We start from the raw sequence: 23,287 nt of genomic DNA on the forward strand, positions 1-23,287 counted from the left end.
TCGTTTGGGATTCTGCCAGTCCTCCGGTTCTGAGAGTCTGTGTCGGCTACATTGGGGGTTCCTGTCTGTTTGCCAGCATTTGTACCGGTTCCGTGAGTAGCGGCTTTGCCGCGTCCGTCGGCCTAGGCCGCAGTATTCTTTTGTTATATTTAGTTCCTGGTGTTTTGCAGAGGGTTCTGCTTATGCTGTCACCGTTGGTACACAAAAGTATTGTGTCGGCGTGTGGACAGCATTTCCTTTGTTGTTCTTTTCCTTTGGCGGCGTGCCGCACATATATTTAGTTTTAGGGTAGTTAGTAGCCCCTAGCTTTCTCTTGTTTTAGTCAGAGGTCCCCTTGTTATTATCCTGTCTTGGTTCACGCCTTGACTCACGCTAAGACCTGGGGGCATCGGAGTTGGGCAGACATAATCCGCCCTTCAAACGCGGCTGCCGTGGGCCCAAGAAACCATAGTCACTCAGGCGTGAACTGACCACACTGGTAAAACAACAAAGGTAGGGTGCTAGGGGCTATTTCCACACCACACCTTGTTTCAGCGTCACGTTCTGGTGCTCAGGACTCACTACGCAACATCTCCCTCGTTCTGAGCACCAGGAACCTAACAGCTATGATAGAAAGTTGTCTGAATACACAGTGGATCGCATGTGCCACATAGTCGCAGACTGCTCAGAGTGGCCATGCTGATCCCTGTCCACCATTGAAAGCACCTTCAGTGGTCAGAACTGGACCGTGGAGCAGTGGAAGAAAGTCACATAGTCTGATAAATCGCATCTACTTTTACATCATGTGGACGGCCGGGTGCATCATTTAACTGGGGAAGAGATAGCACCAGGATGCACTATGGGAAGAAGCCAAGTCTGCAGAGGCAGTGTGATGCTTCGGGCAATGTTCTGCTGGGAAACCTTAGTTCCTGATATTCATGTGGATGTTACTTTAAAGCATACCACCTACTTAAACATTGGTGCAGACCAACTACACTCCTTCATGGCAACTATGGCCCTCATTCCGAGTTGATCGGTCGCAAGGCGAATTTAGCAGAGTTACACACGCTTAGTCTACGCCTACTGGGAGTGTATCTTAGCATCTTAAAAGTGCGAACGAAGTTTACGCAATATTGCGAACAAAAAAAACTTAGCAGTTTTAGAGTAGCTCCAGACTTACTCTGCCTGTGCGATCAGTTCAGTGCTTGTCGTTCCTGGTTTGACGTCACAAACACTCCCAGCGTTCGCCCAGACACTCCCCCGTTTCTCCGGCCACTCCTGCGTTTTTTCCGGAAACGGTAGCGTTTTCAGCCACACGCCCATAAAACGCCGTGTTTCCGCCCAGTAACACCCATTTCCTGTCAATCACACTACGTTCGCCGGTGCGAACAAAAAGCCGTGAGTAAAAATCCTTTCTTCATAGCAGAATTACTTAGCGCAGTCGCAGTGCGAACATTGCGCATGCGCTCTAAGCTGATTTTCACTGCGATGCGAAAAAAAAGAACGAGCGAACGACTCGGAATGAGGGCCTATATTCCCTGATGACAGTGGCCTCTGTCAGCAGGATAGTGCGCCCTTCCACACTGCAAACATGGTCAGGCATGGCTTGGGGAACATGACAAAGAGTTCAAGGTGTTGTCTTGGGTGTGGATCATAGGGTCGACAGTGTCTAGGTCGACCACTATTGGTCGACAGTAACTAGGTCGACACAAGCATTAGGTTGAAATGACAAAAAGTCAACATGAGTTTTTCTCTGACGTCCTAGTGGATGCTGGGAACTCCGTAAGGACCATGGGGAATAGCGGGCTCCGAAGGAGACTGGGCACTCTAAGAAAGAATTAGGACTACCTGGTGTGCACTGGCTCCTCCCTCTATGCCCCTCCTCCAGACCTCAGTTAGAATCTGTGCCCGGCTCGAGCTGGATGCACACTAGGGGCTCTCCTGAGCTTCTAGAAAAGAAAGTATATTTAGGTTTTTTATTTTCAGTGAGATCTGCTGGCAACAGACTCACTGCTACGAGGGACTTAGGGGAGAGAAGCGAACCTACCTGCTTGCAGCTAGCTTGGGCTTCTAGGCTACTGGACACCATTAGCTCCAGAGGGATCGAACACAGGCCCAGCCTCGGTCGTCCGGTCCCGGAGCCGCGCCGCCGTCCCCCTTGCAGAGCCAGAAGCAAGAAGAACGTCCAGGAAATCGGCGGCTGAAGACTCCGGTCTTCATTAAGGTAGCGCACAGCACTGCAGCTGTGCGCCATTGCTCCCCATGCACACCTCACACTCCGGTCACTGATGGGTGCAGGGCGCTGGGGGGGGGGGGCGCCCTGGGCTGCAATAAGATTACCTTACATTGGCAAAAAATACACATAATATAGTCATTAAGACTATATATGTGTAAAATCCCCTGCCATATATCCATAAAAAAAGCGGGAGAAGTCCGCCGTGAAGGGGGCGGGGCTATCTCCCTCAGCACACTGGCGCCATTTCCTCTCACAGCTCCGCTGGAAGGACGCTCCCCAGGCTCTCCCCTGCAGTTTCCAGGCTCAATAGGGTAAAAAAGAGAGGGGGGGCACTAAATTTAGGTGCAAATACTATATATATAGCTGCTATAGGGTAAAATCACTCATTATAGTGTACATCCCTGTGATTTATAGCGCTGTGGTGTGTGCTGGCATACTCTTTCTGTCTCCCCAAAGGACTTTGTGGGGTCCTGTCCTCAGTCAGAGCATTCCCTGTGTGTGTGCGGAGTGTCGGTACGGCTGTGTCGACATGTTTGATGAGGAGGCTTATGTGGAGGCGGAGCAGGTGCCGATAAATGTGATGTCGCCCCCTGCGGGGCCGACACCTGAGTGGATGGATATGTGGAAGGAATTACGTGACAGTGTCAACTCCTTACATAAGAGGTTTGATGACATAGCAGATGTGGGACAGCCGGCTTCTCAGTCCGTGCCTGCCCAGGCGTCTCAAAAGCCATCAGGGGCTCAAAAACGCCCGCTACCTCAGATGGCAGACACAGATGTCGTCACGGATACTGACTCCAGTGTCGATGACGATGAGACTAGTGTACATTCCAATAGGGCCATCTGTTACATGATTACGGCAATGAAAAATGTGTTGCACATTTCTGACATTAACCCTGGTACCACAAAAAAGGGTATTATGTTTGGGGAGAAAAAGCAACCTGTGGTTTTTCCCCCTTCTGAAGAGTTAAATGAAGTGTGTGATGAAGCGTGGGTTTCCCCCGATAAGAAACTGGTAATTTCCAAAAAGTTACTAAGGGCGTACCCTTTCCCGCCAGAGAATAGGATACGTTGGGAGACATCCCCTAGGGTGGATAAAGCGCTCACACGCTTGTCAAAGAAGGTGGCACTACCGTCTCCAGATACGGCCGCCCTAAAGGAGCCTGCAGATAGAAAGCAGGAGGCTATCCTGAAGTCTGTATATACACACTCAGGTATTATACTGAGACCGGCTATTGCTTCAGCATGGATGTGCAGTGCTGCAGCTGCGTGGTCAGATTCCCTGTCTGATAACATTGATACCCTTGACAGGGACACTATATTGCTAACTGTAGAGCATATTAAAGACGTAGTCTTATACATGAGAGATGCACAGAAGGATATTTGCCAACTGGCATCTAGAATAAATGCAATGTCCATTTCTGCCAGGAGAGTATTATGGACTCGGCAGTGGACAGGTGATGCGGATTCTAAAAGGCACATGGAGGTTTTGCCTTACAAGGGTGAGGAATTGTTTGGGGATGGTCTCTCGGACCTCGTTTCCACAGCGACGGCTGGGAAGTCGACATTTTTACCCCATGTTCCCTCACAGCCAAAGAAAGCACCGTATTATCAGGTACAGTCCTTTCGGCCCCAGAAAGGCAAGCGGGTTAAAGGCGCGTCCTTTCTGCCCAGAGGCAGAGGTAGGGGGAAAAAGCTGCACCAAACAGCAAGTTCCCAGGAACAAAAGTCCTCTCCCGCTTCCTCTAAGTCCACCGCATGACGCTGGGGCTCCACAGGTGGAGCCAGGTGCGGTGGGGGCCCGTCTCCGGAACTTCAGCGACCAGTGGGTTCGCTCACGGGTGGATCCCTGGATTCTACAAGTGGTATCTCAGGGGTACAAGGTGGAATTCGAGACGTCTCCCCCTCGCCGTTTCCTCAAATCAGCCTTGCCAACTACTCCCCCAGACAGGGAGGCGGTGCTGGAGGCGATTCACAAGCTGTACTCCCAGCAGGTGATAACCAAAGTACCCCTCCTTCAACAGGGACGGGGTTACTATTCCACAATGTTTGTGGTACCGAAACCGGACGGTTCGGTGAGACTCATTTTAAATTTCAAATCCTTGAACACTTATATAAGAAGGTTCAAGTTCAAAATGGAATCGCTCAGGGCGGTTATTGCAAGCCTGGATGAAGGGGATTACATGGTATCACTGGACATCAAGGATGCTTACCTGCATGTCCCCATTTACCTTCCTCACCAGGAGTACCTCAGATTTGTGGTACAGGACTGTCATTACCAATTCCAGACGTTGCCGTTTGGTCTGTCCACGGCACCGAGGGTATTTACCAAGGTAATGGCCGAAATGATGATACTCCTTCGAAAAAAGGGAGTTATAATTATCCCGTACTTGGACGATCTCCTTATAAAGGCGAGGTCCAGGGAACAGTTGTTGATCGGAGTAGCACTAGCTCGGGAAGTGCTACAACAGCACGGCTGGATCCTGAATATTCCAAAGTCGCAGCTGGTTCCTACAACGCGTCTACTGTTCCTGGGGATGGTTCTGGACACAGAACAAAAAAAGGTGTTTCTCCCGGAGGAGAAGGCCAAGGAATTGTCATCTCTAGTCAGAGACCTCCTAAAACCAAAACAGGTGTCGGTGCACCACTGCACGCGAGTCCTGGGAAAGATGGTAGCTTCTTACGAAGCAATTCCATTCGGAAGGTTCCATGCAAGGATCTTTCAGTGGGATCTGTTGGACAAGTGGTCCGGATCGCATCTTCAGATGCATCGGCTGATAACCCTGTCTCCAAGGACCAGGGTGTCGCTGTTGTGGTGGCTGCAGAGTGCTCATCTTCTAGAGGGCCGCAGATTCGGCATACAGGACTGGGTCCTGGTGACCACGGATGCCAGCCTTCGAGGTTGGGGGGCAGTCACACAGGGAAGAAATTTCCAAGGACTATGGACGAGTCAGGAGACTTCCCTACACATAAATATTCTGGAACTAAGGGCCATTTACAATGCCCTAAGTCAGGCAAGACCCCTGCTTCAACACCAGCCGGTGCTGATCCAGTCAGACAACATCACGGCGGTCGCCCATGTAAACCGTCAGGGCGGCACAAGAAGCAGGATGGCGATGGCAGAAGCCACAAGGATTCTCCGATGGGTGGAAAATCATGTGTTAGCACTGTCAGCAGTGTTCATTCCGGGAGTGGACAACTGGGAAGCAGACTTCCTCAGCAGGCACGACCTCCACCCGGGAGAGTGGGGACTTCATCCAGAAGTCTTCCAAATGATTGTACACCGTTGGGAAAGGCCACAGGTGGACATGATGGCGTCCCGCCTCAACAAAAAGCTAAAAAGATATTGCGCCAGGTCAAGGGACCCTCAGGCGATAGCTGTGGACGCTCTAGTGACACTGTGGGTGTACCAGTCGGTTTATGTGTTCCCTCCTCTGCCTCTCATACCCAAGGTACTGAGAATAATAAGAAGGAGAGGAGTAAGAACTATACTTGTGGTTCCGGATTGGCCAAGAAGAGCTTGGTACCCAGAACTTCAAGAAATGATCTCAGAGGACCCATGGCCTCTGCCGCTCAGACAGGACCTGCTGCAGCAGGGGCCCTGTCTGTTCCAAGACTTACCGCGGCTGCGTTTGACGGCATGGCGGTTGAACACCGGATCCTAAAAGAAAAGGGCATTCCGGAGGAAGTCATTCCTACGCTGATTAAAGCTAGGAAAGATGTGACCGTAAGACATTATCACCGCATATGGCGAAAATATGTTGCTTGGTGTGAGGCCAGGAAGGCCCCAACGGAGGAATTTCAGCTCGGTCGATTTCTGCACTTCCTACAGTCAGGAGTGACTATGGGCCTAAAATTGGGTTCCATTAAGGTCCAGATCTCGGCTCTGTCGATTTTCTTCCAAAAAGAACTGGCTTCACTGCCTGAAGTTCAGACTTTTGTTAAAGGAGCGCTGCATATTCAGCCCCCTTTTGTGCCTCCAGTGGCACCGTGGGATCTCAACGTGGTGTTGGATTTCCTAAAGTCGCATTGGTTTGAGCCACTTAAAACCGTGGAGCTAAAATACCTCACGTGGAAAGTGGTCATGCTGTTGGCCTTGGCGTCAGCCAGGCGTGTATCAGAATTGGCGGCTTTGTCTTGTAAAAGCCCTTATCTGATTTTTCATATGGATAGGGCGGAATTGAGGACTCGTTCCCAATTCCTTCCTAAGGTGGTTTCAGCTTTTCATGTGAACCAACCTATTGTGGTGCCTGCGGCTACTCGGGACTTGGAGGATTCCAAGTTACTGGACGTAGTCAGGGCCCTGAAAATATATGTTTCCAGGACGGCTGGAGTCAGGAAAACGGACTCGCTATTTATCCTGTATGCACCCAACAAGCTGGGTGCTCCTGCTTCTAAGCAGACTATTGCTCGCTGGATCTGTAGCACGATTCAACTTGCACATTCTGCGGCTGGACTGCCGCATCCTAAATCTGTAAAAGCCCATTCCACGAGGAAAGTGGGCTCTTCTTGGGCGGCTGCCCGAGGGGTCTCGGCTTTACAACTTTGCCGAGCTGCTACTTGGTCGGGTTCAAACACATTTGCAAAATTCTACAAGTTTGATACCCTGGCTGAGGAGGACCTTGAGTTTGCTCATTCGGTGCTGCAGAGTCATCCGCACTCTCCCGCCCGTTTGGGAGCTTTGGTATAATCCCCATGGTCCGTACGGAGTTCCCAGCATCCACTAGGACGTCAGAGAAAATAAGAATTTACTCACCGGTAATTCTATTTCTCGTAGTCCGTAGTGGATGCTGGGCGCCCATCCCAAGTGCGGATTGTCTGCAATACTTGTATATAGTTATTGCCTAACTAAAGGGTTTTTGTTATGAGCCATCTGTTCGTGAGGCTCAGTTGTTGTTCATACTGTTAACTGGATTTAGTATCACGAGTTGTACGGTGTGATTGGTGTGGCTGGTATGAGTCTTACCCGGGATTCCAAATCCCTTCCTTATTGTGTCAGCTCTTCCGGGCACAGTTTCCCTAACTAAGGTCTGGAGGAGGGGCATAGAGGGAGGAGCCAGTGCACACCAGGTAGTCCTAATTCTTTCTTAAAGTGCCCAGTCTCCTTCGGAGCCCGCTATTCCCCATGGTCCTTACGGAGTTCCCAGCATCCACTACGGACTACGAGAAATAGAATTACCGGTGAGTAAATTCTTATTTTTTTTGGGTGTTGTTTTCTTCGTAGAGTGATGGGAACCCCAAATAGTGCACCAGGTCCCCTTGCATGGCTCGCTTCGCTCTCCATGCTTCGGGGCGAGGTGCCTCGCTGCACTCGGCACAGGTTACCATTCCCAATTGTAGTCCACGTGGATCGTAAAGTATGAAAAGGTTAAAATAAAAATTTAAAAAATTGTGAAAAACTCATGTCTACCTAGAAACCAGAGTAACAAAGCACCTTGCGGGCTTGCTGTGCTTGCCACAGGTTCTATTCCCATTCTGTCGGTGTCATGGACGAGTGGGAATAGGCGGGATTTTCAGATGCCGGGATCCCAGTATCGGTATTGTAACCGGCAGTCTCCTGACCGCCGGGCACCCCCATATCCTATACTCAGTATTGTCTTTTTGTTTTTCTTCTTCTCAGTCCTCTGTCAAGTTGAAGCTGATATGTGCCCAAGTACTGAAGGAACAGCTGGGGGACGTTATTGACGTAAGTCATATTGGCATGGTAGAAAGTTGTGTGAAGGCTATAATAGTGACCTGCTTCCCTCATGCCTGTTTTGTTTACTGAACAGTATGAAAAGATTCTAAAGCTGACATCAGATGCTCGCTTTGGTGAGAAATTTGACTTTATACCTTCCATATGTTTTTGTTAGTATATGTTTGTTTCCATATCTTACCACAGATTGCTACAGAAGATGAACTTTTCCTGAAACTGGCAGACTGTAAAATAAGATTTAGATGAAATGTACCAAATATATTTTTTGTTAAAAGTAATCCAGGCACATAAATAGAATCTTATAATTGTTACATAACTTTCTGCAGTGTCCCTTGCAGTGTACAACTTCTATATTAGTCATGACCAAGTGCACTCAGATAAATTGCAAAATTTTGATCATGGCTCCACCCTCACTATAATAGTGTGGTGGGCCAGTATACTTCTAAGGACTTAGGGCTGCGTCTAGTGGCATACCTCCTAACATAACCCTCTCCAGGAGGGACAGAATGCTCTGCTCTTGGACTTCCTGCTTAATGTATGATTACCATCACCTGTGGGGAAACACCTTTCTTATCCATTAACCAGTTCAAAACAGGTGCCGGCAATCATACATTAAGAGAAAAATCCAGAAGCAGTGCATTTTGTCCCTCGTGGAGAGGGTCATGTTGGGAGGTATGCAGTAGGCAAGCAGAAGATGCTTCCTGGCCACAATTGGAGCACCTGAGCAGCATCTTCTGCCTTCCTCCCAGCCACCTGTCATGTCGGTTCTACAGACACATACAACAGCATAGCCTTTGCGGCATCACTACACTACAGGCTGTGCTGGCCATCCACTCAGCAGGAGGAGGGTGAGTAGTTGTACTGGGCCACCCCCCATAGATCTTGGGTCTCATTTGAAATGGATCTCTTATTGGCTGGAGGGCAGCTGGGACATGATTTTACTTGAGAGAGAGAGAGAGAGAGAGAGAGAAGGAGGGGTTGTCAGGTATAGGGGAGGCAGTTTTGGGAACTGATTTTAATTCAGGGACAAAGATGGGGTTGTTAAATCTAGGTGGGGCAGTTCTGGGACATGATTTTTCACTGGGAGGGTTTTTCACATCTGGAGGAGAAGGGCAGTTCTGGGATATGATTTGAGCGAGTTATAGGTTTGAGACTGCTTAAACAGTAATTGAGGGAGGAGGGAGGCTGTCCGATCTGGCATCTGGTTTAAATGAGGGTGGAAGGGGAAGGCAGATCTGGGAACCAAGTTTTAATTAAGAGTGGGGTGTCAGATCTTAATTGTTTTTACCTATAGGGCAGAGGTTCTCAAACATGGTCCTTAAGGCACCTCAACAGTCCAGGTTTAAAGTATATCCAAGGTTTAGCACAGATGGTTAAATCAAATTGACAGAAAAAATAAATAAAATTAATAAGTCACCTGGTCCCAATGAAATTCACCCTAGGGTTCTAATGGAACTACACTCCGAACTAGCAAGACCACTTTCTCTTACGTCCTAGAGGATGCTGGGGACTCCAAAAGGACCATGGGGTATAGACTAGATCCGCAGGAGCTTGGGCACACTAAAAAGACTTTGGACTGGGTGTGAACTGGCTCCTGCCTCTATGCCCCTACCCCAGACCTCAGTTAGACTTTGGGCCCAGGAGTGACTGGACACACAGTAGGGGAGCTCTACTGAGTTTCTCTAGAAAGACTTCTGTTAGGTTTTTTATTTTCAGGGAGACCTGCTGGCTACAGGCTCCCTGCATCGTGGGAGTGAGGGGAGAGAAGTCAGACCCACTTCTTCTTAGTTAAGGGCTCTGCTTCTTAGGCTACTGGACACCATTAGCTCCAGAGGGTTCGATCACTTGGTTCGCCTAGCTGCTTGTTCCCGGAGCCGCGCCGTCACCCCCCTCACAGAAGCCAGAAGAAAGAAGCCGGGTGAGTATTATAAGAACCGAAGACTTCAGTGACGGCAGAAGACTTCAGTAACGAGGTACAGCGCAGCGTTAGCGCTGCGCTCCATGCTCCCACACGTATCACCAACGGCACTCGCAGGGCGCTAGGGGGGAGCGCCCTGGGCAGCAGTTACTGGGGTCGGTGGGCTGGCAGAACGGATTATATGGTGTCCGGGCACCGTATAGAGTACCCCCGCCAGGATAAAAAAAATTGAATTTGAGCGGGCTACAGCGCGCCGGGAAGGGGCGCGGCTTAGCCGCACATTGCTCACCAGCGCCATTTTCTCTCTCTCTACAGTGCTGCAGAGATGCTGGCCCGGACCTCCAAGCTCCTGCAAGTAACAGGGAGGCAAAAACGGGGGGGGGGGGGGGGGGGCACATAAAATTTGGTGCTTTCATAAGATTATAGACAGCACTGGTCACATATATTATTTCTTTTAGTATATGGGCGCTGGGGTGTGAGCTGGCATACTCCCTCTGTGTTTCTCTCTACAGGCTTCCCTGTGGGTCTGTCCCCGTGTTTGTGGCCAGTGGGTGTGTCGGTACTCCGTGTCGACATGTCTGAGCCTGGGTGTTCCTCCCCGGAGGAAGTTATTGGAGGTGCAGAGAGGGATTTAGGTATGACTCTGACGGCACAGCCGACTGCTGATTGGATGACTATGCTGAGTACACTGAATGCAAATGTGGCTCTATTATCTAAGAGACTGGATAAATCTGATTCGCAGACACAAACATGGAGAAAATCCATGGAGGAGGCTTGGTCTCAGGTACAGACCGTCTCAGGGTCACAAAAGCGTTCTTTTACCCAGATGGCAGATACAGGTACCGACACGGACTCTGATTCCGATGTCTATTTCAATGACGCTTCTGTACATCCACGGGTTGTCAAGAGTATTCAGTACATGATTATAGCCATCAGAGATGTTTTACATATATCTGAGGAACCTGCCGTTCCTGACACAAGAGTTTGTTTATTTAAAGGGAAAAGGCCTGAGGTAAAATTTCCCCCCTCTCATGAAATGAATGCGCTTTGTGAAAAGGCTTGGGAGTCGCCTGACAAACGGTGGCAGATTCCCAAGAGAATTTTGATGGCATATCCTTTCCCCTCTGACGACAGGGACAAATGGGAGTCGTCTCCCAATGTGGACAAGGCTCTATCCCGTTTGTCCAAGAAGGTGGCGCTTCCGTCTCCGGACACAGCTGCTCTCAAGGACCCAGCGGATCGCAAGTTGGAGACGACATTGAAGCCCATTTTCGTTAATACTGGTGCATTGCTCAGACCTGCTGTGGCGTCGGTATGGGTGAGTAGTGCTATTGCTAAGTGGGCTGAAAATTTGGTTTCTGATATGGATACCCTTGATAAGGATAATATTTTTTTGACTCATGGTTATATCAAGGACGCTGCAGATTACCTAAAGGATGCGGCGCGGGATGTTGGCCTCTTGGGATGAAGAGCCAATGCCATGGTGGTCTCGGCCAGGAGGGCGCTGTGGATTCATCAATGGAATGCAGATGCCGACTCCAAGAAAAATATGGAAGCTCTCCCTTTTAAAGGTAGTGTCTTGTTTGGTGACGGCCTGGCTGACCTGGTGTCTACTGCTACTGCGGGTAAGTCATCTTTTCTTCCTTATGTTCCCACACAACAGAAAAAGGCACCCCATCAGCAGATGCAGTCCTTTCAGCCTAATAAATACAAAAGAGGTAAGGGCTCGTCCTTCCTCGCCTCAAAGGGTAGAGGAAGGGGAAAGAAGTTGCCTGCAGTGTCAGGCACCCAGGACCAAAAGTCCTCCCCCGCCTCTACCAAGTCCACCGCATGACGCTGGGGCTCCCCTGCGGGAGTCCGTACCGGTGGGGGGCCGTCTCCGATTCTTCAGTCAGGTCTGGGTCCAATCGGCCCTGGATCCTTGGGTCTTAGACATAGTGTCCCAGGGGTACAGACTGGAGTTTCAGGAGATGCCGCCCCCCCCCCCCCCCGCCGCTTTTTTGTGTCGGCCTTGCCAGTTTCTCTTCCCGAAAGAGAAGTGGTAAAGGCTGCGATACAAAAGTTGTGTCAACAGAGGGTCATTGTTTCCGTTCCCCCGTCGGGGGGAAGGGTTCTATTCGAGCCTCTTTGGCGTACCGAAGCCGGACGGTTCGGTCAGACCGATTCTGAACCTAAAATCCCTCAATCCATACTTGAAAACTTTCAATTGTTAAAGAATGTGGAACTCTCCCTGACGGTTATGCAACATCACGGTTGGATTTTAAATTTGCCAAAGTCTTAACTCCGACGACTCGGCTGACCTTCCTGGGCATGATCCTAGACACGGACCTACAGAGAGTATTTCTTCCGGAGGACAAAGCTCTGGAAATCCAGACCATGGTCAGGGAGCTTCTGAGGCCGACAAGTGTGTCGATTCATCAATGCACTCGGGTACTGGGGAAGATGGTGGCGGCTTACGAAGCCATTCCGTTTGGCAGGTTTCATGCCTGGGTGTTTCAGTGGGATCTGCTAAGCAAATGGCCTGGGTCTCACCTGCACATGCACCGGAAAATAAGTCCATCTTCCAGGGCCAGGATCTCTCTCCTGTGGTGGCTGCAAGGTTCTCACCTAGAGGGACGACGATTCGGAATCCGGGACTGGGTCCTGCTGACAACAGATGCAAGTCTCCGAGGCTGGGGCGCAGTTACGCAAGGAAGAAATTTCCAGGGAAAGTGGTCAAGCCAGGAATCTTGTCTCCACATAAATGTTCTCGAGTTAAGAGCCATTTACAACGGCCTGCTGCAAGCGAAGAACCTTCTTCATGGTCTCCCTGTCCTGATCCAGTCGGACAACTTAACAGCGGTGGCGTACGTAAACCGCCAAGGCGGAACAAGGAGCAGGGCGGCAATGGCGAAGGCCACAAGAATCTTTCGCTGGGCGGAACAGCAGGTGAGCGCTCTGTCCGCAGTCTTCCTCCCGGGCGTGGACAACTGGGAAGCAGACTTCCTCAGCAGACACGATCTCCATCCAGGAGAGTGGGCTCTTCATCAAGAAGTATTTGCAGAAGTGACAAGGCATTGGGGAATTCCTCTGATAGACATGATGGAGTCGTGCCTCAACAAAAAGCTTCCGAGGTATTGTTCCAGGTCAAGGGACCCCCAAGCCAGTGCAGTGGACGCCCTGGTAAGTCCGTGGGTGTTTCGGTCGGTGTATGTGTTCCCTCCGCTTCCTCTCATTCCAAAGGTGCTGAGGATCGTACGACGAACAGGGGTTCAGGCAATACTCGTTGTTCCAGATTGGCCACGGAGGGCTTGGTATCCGGATCTTCAGGAATTGCTGGTAGAAGATCCTTGGCCGCTTCCTCTAAGAGAGGACCTGTTACTGCAGGGGCCCTGCGTGTTTCTGGACTTACCGCGGCTGCGATTGACGGCGTGGAAGTTGAACGCTAAATCCTAGCTCGGAAGGGTATTCCTGGGCAGGTCATCCCCACTCTCCTTAAGGCTAGGAAGGAGGTTACGGCAAAACATTATCACCGTATTTGGAGGAAGTATGTGTCCTGGTGTGAAACCAAGGCAGCTCCTGCGGAGGAGTTTCATTTTGGTTGTTTCCTCCATTCTTTGCAGGCAGGCGTAGATGCAGGCCTGAAATTGGGTTCCATCAAAGTGCAGATCTCGGCTTTATCTATTTTCTTTCAAAAAGAATTGCCTGTCCTTCCTGAGGTTCAGACTTTCGTGAAGGGAGTGCTGCATATACATCCTCCATTTGTGCCACCCGTGGCACCATGGGATCTTGAAGTGGTGTTACAGTTTCTTATGTCTCACTGGTTTGAACCTTTGCGTAAGGTTGAGTTAAAGTTTCTCACTTGGAAAGTGGTCATGCTTTTGGCTCTGGCATCTGCTAGACGAGTGTCCGAGTTGGCGGCTTTGTCTCACAGGATCTTTCATTCTGATAGAGCGGAATTGAGGACTCGTCAACAATTTCTGCCGAAGGTGGTTTCTTCGTTTCACATAAACCAGCCTATTGTGGTGCCTGTGGCTACGGATGCTGTGGCGGTTCCAAAATCTCTTGATGTTGTAAGAGCCTTGAAGATTTATGTCGCCAGAATGGCTCTTACTAGGAAAACAGAGGCTCTGTTTGTCCTGTATGCTTCCAACAAGATTGGAAATCCTGCTTGTAAGCAGACTATTGCACGCTGGATTTGTAATACGATTCAGCAAGCTCATTCTTCGGCTGGGCTACCATTGCCGAAGTCTGTAAAGGCCCATTCTACCAGGAAGGTGGGCTCATCTTGGGCGGCTGCCCGAGGGGTCTCGGCACTTCGACTTTGCCGAGCAGCTACGTGGTCGGGTTCAAACACCTTTGCTAAGTTCTACAAGTTTGATACCCTGGCTGACGAGGACCTCACGTTTGCTCAATCGGTGCTGCAGAGTCGTCCGCACTCTCCCGCCCGTTCTGGAGCTTTGGTATAGACCCCATGGTCCTTTTGGAGTCCCCAGCATCCTCTAGGACGTAAGAGAAAATAGGATTTTAATACCTACCGGTAAATCCTTTTCTCCTAGTCCGTACAGGATGCTGGGCGCCCATCCCAGTGCAGACTGTTCCTTGCAGTTGTTGTTGTGTTACTGGTTATTTTTTGGTTACACGTGGGTTGTGTATCGGTTATATTCAGCTTGTTGCTGTTGTTAGTTCATACTGTTATCTGGTTTCCTGCTACTCCGGTTGTACGGTATGTTTGTGGTGTGGGCTGGTATGTGTCTCGCCCTTCAGTTGACAGAAATCCTTTCCTCGAAATGTCCGTCTCTCCTGGGCACAGTTCCTATAACTGAGGTCTGGGGGAGGGGCATAGAGGGAGGAGCCAGTTCACACCCAGTCAAAGTCTTTTTAGTGTGCCCAAGCTCCTGCGGATCCCGTCTATACCCCATGGTCCTTTTGGAGACCCCAGCATCCTCTACGGAGTAGGAGAAAAGGATTTACCAGTAAGTATTAAAATCCTATTATTTTTGATCTTCAATGACTCGCTTACGTCAGGCATGGTTCCCAAAGACTGGCCTATAGCGGAAGTAGTGCCGATATTCAAAAAGGGAAGTAAATCTGAACCAGGTAACTATAAACCATTTAGTCTTACATCTATAGTGGGGAAAGTACTGGAAGGTATTTTAAGGGATAGTGTACAGAATTTCCTTGAAGCCAATAAGGTTATTAGGAACCAACATCGATTTGAGAAGGATAGATCATGTCAAACAAACTTGTTAGGCTTTTATGAAACCGGGCAAACCTAGACCAGGGTAAGGAGGTGTATGTAATCTTTTTAGACTTTGTTAAAGCTTTCGACACAGTACCGCACATGATACTTATCTATAAGTTACAAGAACTGGGGCTAGGGAGCACAATATGCACTTGGGTTAGATAATAGGGAGTACTGAGTTGTGGAAAATTTAACTTTTTCAAATTGGACTGAAGCACTAAGTGGAGTGCCACAAGGGCCTGTACTTGGGGGGTTATTCAGAGTTGATCATAGATGTGCTGAATTTAGCACATCTACGATCATTTACTCTGACATGCGGGTGGACGCCCAGCACAGGGCTCATCCGCCCCACATGTCAGACCCTCATTCTCCCCCTCCCCCGCAGGTACAAAAGCATCCGGTACCTGACAAGTAGCACCCTTCCAGCGCAGCTGGCAGGGAGCTACTGGCCGCGTCCTGGGTCGCAGCGGCTGTGCGTGTCGTCACGCAGTTGCCGTGGCCCGCTGCCTCCCCCAGCTCCCCACCCCTAACGGTCCAGGCACGCCTCCGTTGTCCAGACCCCGCCCCGCCAACGGCGTCCTAACGCCTTTGGCACGCCCCCTCCTGCTCCGCCTCTTCCTTTCAATCAGGCAGAGGCGATCGCACCAGTGAGATGCTGATAGCATCTCACTGTCTGCACATGCACACTGCGCATAGTAATTTAGATTGTGGGCGCTGCAGCGATCCAGTCTGAATTACCCCTTGGACCACTATTGTTCATCATTTTCATAAATGATCTAGCAATAGGTCTATAGAGCATGGTGTCAATTTTTGCAGATGATACCAAACTGTGTAAGGTTATAAATTCGGAGGGAGATGCTGAGTCTCTTCAGAATTACTTATTTAAACTTAAAGCATGGGCAGCAATATGGAAAATGAGGTTCAATACAGACAAGTGTAAGGTAATGAACTTTGGTAGCAAGAACAAAAATACCCACTACACACTAAATGGGGTAAAATGAGGGGATTCTGTACTGGAAAAAGACTTAGGCGTTCACATAGATAAAATTAGCAACAGTACCCAAAGTAGGATTGTAGCTAAGAAGGCAAACAAGGTATTGGCATGCATTAAGCAGGGAATTGATGCAAGGGACGAGGGTGTTATACTCCCATTATATAAATCACTAGTGAGGCCACATCTTGAATACTGTGCACAATTTTGGGCACCATACTACAAAAAGGATATCCTGGAACTAGAAAAGGTTCAGAGGCGGGCAGCCGAACTGATCAAGGGAATGGAGATGCTGGAATACGAGGAAAGGCTTGCTAGGCTATGCATGTTTACAGTGGAAAAGAGGAGATTACGAGGGGGCATGATTAACATTTACAAATAAGGGGGCAATGGGGGTAATTCTAAGTTGATCGCAGCAGGAAATTTTTTAGCAGTTGGGCAAAACCATGTGCACTGCAGGGGGGGCAGATATAACATTTGCAGAGAGAGTTAGATTTGGGTGGGTTATTTTGTTTCTGTGCAGGGTAAATACTGGCTGCTTTATTTTTACACTGCAATTTAGATTTCAGTTTGAACACACCCTACCCAAATCTAACTCTCTCTGCACATGTTATATCTGCCTCCCCTGCAGTGCACATGGTTTTGCCCAATTGCTAACTAAATTCCTGCTGCGATCAACTTGGAATTACCCCCAATATACGGAGCTTGCAGGGGATCTGTTTTTGATGAGATGGATATCAGCTCAGGTTGGAGGAGAGGAGATTTCGCACACAGGCGAAAAAATTTCTTCACAGAAAGGACAGTATGTGTTTGGAATTCCCTGCCTGAGAGAGTAGTAAAGGTGGAATCGGTCATTACTTTTAAAAATGGGCTAGATAAATTCTTAATGGATAAGTATATACAGAGTTATGGTGGGAAGATCACGCACTATAGTCAAAAAAAGAGGAATAAACACAACGGCCGTCATCCACAGCAGATAAAATTAGTCCTAAAAATAATACAGCATAGGAGACCATAAATGGGTTGAACTCGATGGACAAATTGTCTTTTTTCAACCTCAGAAACTGTTACTATGAAGTACAAATTAAGTCCCCTGTGGCCAAGCATGGATATACTTAAAACCTGGACTGTTTGGGGTGCCTTGAGGACTGCTTTTGAGAACCTCTGCTATAGGGGTTGATTCAATTAGGCGCAAGGAGGGTCACCGTGGAAGAAAGTGCAGCTATATGCCGCAGTAACGGTAGCTTTGACCGGGTTGGCTTTTTTTTGCAGCCCTGTGTACATAAAAAAAGCAAGTCTGGGGCGAGTTTAGTTATTGTTGCTGGTGTTTAAACACTGTTACAATGGCACACTCCTTTTGCTACTAATTGAGTGGTATGTTGCTAACTGCATGTATTAATCATAATATTTATGATTTGCCTTTGTGATCCGTGTCAGCGGTCATGTTTGTATGTTGATTTTAGATAGATTTGTTTGTAAGAGATGGGCAGTTTCTCCCTTTGTGCTTGAGGATGGGTAGATGGACTTGGACACACAGGCTCCTGCTTTGCATGTATGGAAAAGCCTGTGAATATTATCCACCATGCAGAACTGTATAGATCTTGTGGTACACCCAACTTGTATGAGTGTGTTTGGCAGGGTTGGCTGGTTTTGTCTTGAATTGTAAGTCACTGTTTCCTTGTTTTGCTTATTTGTTTATGTACTCTGTAACTGGGCGCTGCGGATCCCATGTGGGATTATTATAATTATTATTATACTAAACATACAAAAAGTACAATCCGATATAGATGAAATTGACGACGACACTACTACTACTACTACTACCACCACTACTACATGGCAAATGCAGAAGCACTTTTCAGAGAAACACATACAAAAGCGTTAAACATTTTGAATAAAAATAAACTAGTTTTTTTGGTATAATAGGCTTTCATTTTTTTAAAGAAGTCACAGCGCCGTGCCAGAATAGATAATAGCATTAAAAAAAAAAAAAAACACAAAAAAACAAAACAACACATTTGGTTTAAACCAGCCAACCCTGCCAATTGTACTTTTTGTATGTTTAGTATAATAATAATTATAATAATCCCACATGTGATCCGCAGCGCCCAGTTACAGAGTACATAAACAAATAAGCAAAACAAGGAAACAATGACTTACAATTCAAAACAATATGAGACAAGTACAGGCTATATAAACATATGTACATCAGCAGATGACACTGAAATAAGTATCGGGGTGGCATAAAACCGAGGGATTTGGTGCAGTCAAAGGGAGTTTGGAATAGAAGATGGTTTAAGTAAGAGAAGGAAAAATCTACATGTTCAGATGAAATAGAAATTATAAATCAAATCAAAACCTAGTAACGTTATCAATGTTAGAAAACCCTAAAACCTGGTTGATCAAGGTTTCTAATACATGATTCAATTTAAACTTTTTTTATTTATTTTTTTTAAACTTGTTTTGTTTTGGTGTTTCCAACCCTGATTTTTATTTTATTTTATTTTTTTAAATTAATCATCATTGCACATCAGTCTAGACTAGTTGCAAAAGATTTGCATGGATACAGGCGTATTTACACTAAGCAACTCTGTTGCTGCAGTTCTATCACACAGGAATTTGGCAATTACAGCCCAGCTACGCATCTTTATCCATAAGTGGAGATGTCTTCGAAATGCACACGTGCTTTAGTCGTACTTGCATACATATAGTTTATGCCTATCTTCTGTTGTTGCGGTGTGCTTGTAGAGACACAGGGACACTTGCTATTATTCCCCCCCCCCCATCCCCCTTCCCCCCATTTTCAGGTAAAAAGTTGCTATCCAGTCCCTGATTTATATTTGCATTTGTGTGTAATCAAATAGTGTATTTTTCATGGGATGTCTTCTTCCTTGTTCTGCAGAATCTGGTGACATTAAAGCCACAGTTGCTGTCCTGTGCTTCATTCTTTCAAGTGCAGCCAAGCATAATGTGAGCAGTGACAATCTGTCCAGTGAGCTCCAGCAGTTGGGTCTTCCCAGAGGTGAGAAGGAAGTCTGTTATTCCAGTCCAGACTCTGGCTGTTTTTCTAGAACATGGTTTGTTTTAGTTCAATTGCATTGGTTATTGTACCCTTTGCAGTCATGCAGTCTAGATATAAAGTGAAATAATTACCTACAAATGCACACATGAGAATGTGGTGAAGATGGGGAAAGTGAGAGTTGTGAATACCAGTTTGAGGATTGGCTATCCTGGAAGGGATTATCTTATTTTAAGCTATTTAAGTGGGTTGCAGAAGATCGCAATCCAATTACATATTATTGTATTATTGATCAAAAGTAGTTAGCGTGATAGCATTCATAGTGGAGAGATTGCTATAACATCTCAGATGTTTTCAGATCTGCGCATGTTCAGATCCGTCTGTGATGACTGTTACAGTGCCCCCTAAGCCGCAGCGCCATTTTCGGAGCATGCTGAAGCCAGTGGCTGATTCCACAGACTCGGATACACTGGCTCTAACAGCACGAAAACACGGCCATCCAGAGTTACCTGAGGGTTACTCAGATGTTGGATATTCACTCAGATGATCCAGTGCCTGCTTCTACAGATATAGCAGCAGATCAGAGAAGCCAAGACGCATCTTGCAGGATTGGCATATTAGTACAAAGTCGCAGCGGCTGTGCAATAGCGTACATCTGAGTCAGGCACTAAGTTGCTCTTCCAATTTTCTTTTTATTCTTTGCTGACCTATCTTTTGGATCTTTGGGGGTAATTCAGATCTGATCGCTGGGATGCGGTTTTTTGCTGTCCTACGATCAGATAGTTGCCGCCTACGGGGGGGGTGGGGTGTATTTTCGCTGTGCAAGTTTGTTTAGCAGATAAAAATCAGTTTGTGCAGTGTCTGCGCAGCCCAGGACATACTCTTCCAGTGCGATTGAATTCTGCTGATCGGGGGCCGGAGCTCACGTCGGACACCATCCCACAAAATGCTTGGTCACACCTGCATTTTTCCGGACACTCCCTGTAAACGCTCAATTGCCTCCCACGGCCTCTTCCTATCGATCACCTTGCAAACGCCCATGTGAATGGATCCTTCGCACCATCCCGTCGCTGACCGGTGATGGCCATTGTAGCCGTCCGACGCGCCTGCGCATTGCGGTGCATGCGCAGTCTATTGCTGATCACCCGCTGTGCGGAAACGCACAGCAGCGATCAGCGCTGAATTAACCCCATTGTTAAACCGCTTGTACGTGCAATAAGGTGTTTGATTCTATTGAATGTATTGAACGTAACTTACTTTTAGCATGTCACATTTGTTAGTTTGTTGTATGAATGTTACTTTTGAGGAATACTGTTTATGTGATGCTTGTCAGGTCTGTGTGTGCATATGTGAGTTATGTGACCTATCTGTTTATCTTATGTCTTAATGTTTTCTGTTAGAACACGCAGCCTCTCTCTGTCGCTCTTATGAAGAGAAGCAGACTGCTTTACAGGAGACCTTGAGGGAAAACAGCCTTCGCTGTAAGTATTCATAAAACAGTTATTTTATACATTGCTAAATTTCTATTGCACGCCTATATTTAAATATATTTTTAAAGAAAACTTCCTCCTCTTTCTGGAAGACTTCCTCTATTATTAATTCAAGGGTTGTTATACAGTGCATGATCTAATTCTCCCAATCCATATGAGAGCTGAACAGAAGGATCATTCAGAATTTGCCCACATGTATAGATGGGTAATGCAGATGAGATCCGGCTGCCCAGTCCTTGGGTCCAGCAGCGTGTGCGGCCAGGTTACACCACATCCCTTGCCCCTTTTTCATTGCTATATTTTAGTTCCAGTCAACTGCCATGGCGCAGTTATGTTACAGTAGTTACTTTATGGGGCCAACGCAGAGTTTGATTCAATTTGCCTGCAAATATAAAATGCTTCCCAAAAATCGAAAGAGAAATTAAATGCATTTTACTACCTACGCAGAGCTGGTTGTCACATTTTGCATTTACAATCTGCTTAGGTTCCAAATGTGTTTTTTACATTTGATAAGGTTTTTTATCAACTTAGTGGAAGCTTATATGCTTTATTCACCCGATAAACACATCTTCGTATAATTATATTGGGTGAAATACTTGACTTCAGTCCTTTGCCAAGAACCTGCGACATTTTATGTTGTTATGGTTGATATATCGGACTGTAAAATTACTTAAAATGAAAAATTATTATGCTCTTGTAAACTGTGTTTTGCTTGGAAAATTAAATTGCTATATATTTTTTTTTTTTTTTTTTTTAATTATTGCTTTCAGTCTTGTAACTACGGTTTATTATTGGTACACAGTTATTAATGGGTGCTCTTATATCTCTGCAGTGTCACGCTTATCATCTTTGAGCTGGCGTGTAGACCAGACCCTTAGCTCCAGTGTTCTACATGAAGTGAATGAGCCTCTGGTCCATCTAAATCTTCATGTGACCAACACTGGTCGCTCCAGACCTGTAACATTGTCGGCCAGTAAATTAAGAGTGTTGCTTACAGGTGAGAAGGCTATTATATGAACTGAAGGCAACTACCTATCCTGCCACTGTTTCATTGTGTGTATAGAGAACAGGTACATGGATACAGAAAAAGTATTTCTAGTCCCTTAGTGCTGAAAGATCAAATTTAACTATGTTCAATTTCTAGCTAATGATTTGGTATATCAAAGCCCTGTCTGTCTGTGTGCGTGTGTATATGTATGTGTGTATATGTATATAAGTGTATGTATGTGTGTGTATATATGTATGTATATGTATATATATGTATATGTGTGTGTGTGTATATCTCTCTATCTATCTATCACACACGCAGGGCTCCGGACTGTGAGTGGCACAAGCGTGTGCGCGTCAAAAGGGGTGTGGCCATGCAAAATAGGGGGCGTGGTCAATACATGTAATAAAAGTGTGCGGTTCAGCCCACAGACTGGGGGGCGCGGGCGGCCGGCGGTGTCACTGTTGGGGTGCTGGGCTTTCCCCAAGCTCTCTCACAGCGTGAATGGATGCCGCGCGCATGCGCACGGCATCTTTACACGCTGGGAGGGCAAAAAGCGGGCGGCTGTTCTAGCAGGGCGCCGCAGAAAGGGCCGGGCGGATTTTGCCCTTAAAAAAATCGGGCAGGGCGCGGCGCCCTGCTAAAACAGCCTAGCGTGAACACTACTATACTGACTTCTTATTCTGTGTGTGCTGTATCTAAATAATTTTATTTTGACTGAACAGTGCATCACTAATAACAAGATTTTTTTGTTTTTTTTTGTTTCTAGAACTAAAACAGGCTCGTGAGATGATGGATGCCCTGAACTGAGAGCTGTGCTCTTGGAGAACTATTATGTTCAGCTGAAGATCTTCAGAGCAATAAGATGTCACACATTGCTGGGAATAGCTTCAGTAGGAAATCTGTTCTATAAGAACAACACCTTGTGAATATTTAGAAAGGTTGACTTGTGTGGACTTCCCAAGTCTTCGTAACCATGTAAGGCAGTGGTTCTCAAACTGTGTGCTGTGGAACCCTGGGGTGCTTTAGAGCACTTGCAGGGGTGCCCTGGGTTGTGGTCCAGGACTAATTATAAATTATTTATGGTCAGTGTTAAAGGCAAAACCAGTGCTGGTGGCTGTGAATCTTGAAATATGTGGACAAACTGATGCAAATCTTGTCCCTTAAATTAAGGATGACATATAACACAATTTACTTATTTTAATATTTCTTTCTAAATTTCTCAATAAAAAACTTTTGGCCTAGGGGTGCCATGAAAGAAAATCTGATACTCTAGGGTGCCGTGATTCAAAAAAGTTTAGGAACCACTGATGTAAGGTGTTCTCAGCCTCCTGGCAAGGAGCGGTATTCCTGGCCAGGCATGGTGCATTGGATTCTGGGAGATTATTGGCTTTGAATTGGTGTTTTTCATAAGAGGCAGTCGACTATTTGTCTTCAGATAGCATCTCAAACCTGTAATACCCTGAACGTGATGCTTATTAGTATATTCCACATTATATTAGAGATGAGCGCCTGAAATTTTTCGGGTTTTGTGTTTTGGTTTTGGGTTCGGTTCCGCGGCCGTGTTTTGGGTTCGAACGCGTTTTGGCAAAACCTCACCGAATTATTTTTGTCGGATTCGGGTGTGTTTTGGATTCGGGTGTTTTTTTCCAAAAACACTAAAAAACAGCTTAAATCATAGAATTTGGGGGTCATTTTGATCCCAAAGTATTATTAACCTCAAAAACCATAATTTACACTCATTTTC

At 47.0% G+C, this 23,287-nt stretch overlaps 1 protein-coding gene across 1 annotated transcript in view; it reads left to right on the top strand.

Annotated features, from left to right (window-relative positions):
* Nucleotides 1-22,803, top strand: part of COMMD4 (COMM domain containing 4) — a 38,900-nt gene extending 16,097 nt beyond the window's left edge. The window contains exons 3-8 of the mRNA XM_063930424.1: nucleotides 7,836-7,901; nucleotides 7,987-8,026; nucleotides 18,946-19,065; nucleotides 20,463-20,543; nucleotides 21,385-21,549; nucleotides 22,310-22,803. Coding sequence (XP_063786494.1) covers nucleotides 7,836-7,901; nucleotides 7,987-8,026; nucleotides 18,946-19,065; nucleotides 20,463-20,543; nucleotides 21,385-21,549; nucleotides 22,310-22,350 — 513 coding nt within the window. The 3' untranslated portion in view covers nucleotides 22,351-22,803. The remainder of the gene's footprint in view (nucleotides 1-7,835; nucleotides 7,902-7,986; nucleotides 8,027-18,945; nucleotides 19,066-20,462; nucleotides 20,544-21,384; nucleotides 21,550-22,309) is intronic.
* Nucleotides 22,804-23,287: the final 484 nt, after the last annotated feature.

This window comes from Pseudophryne corroboree, chromosome 6 (assembly GCF_028390025.1).
Source record: "Pseudophryne corroboree isolate aPseCor3 chromosome 6, aPseCor3.hap2, whole genome shotgun sequence".
NCBI classification, from domain to species: Eukaryota; Metazoa; Chordata; class Amphibia; order Anura; family Myobatrachidae; genus Pseudophryne; species Pseudophryne corroboree.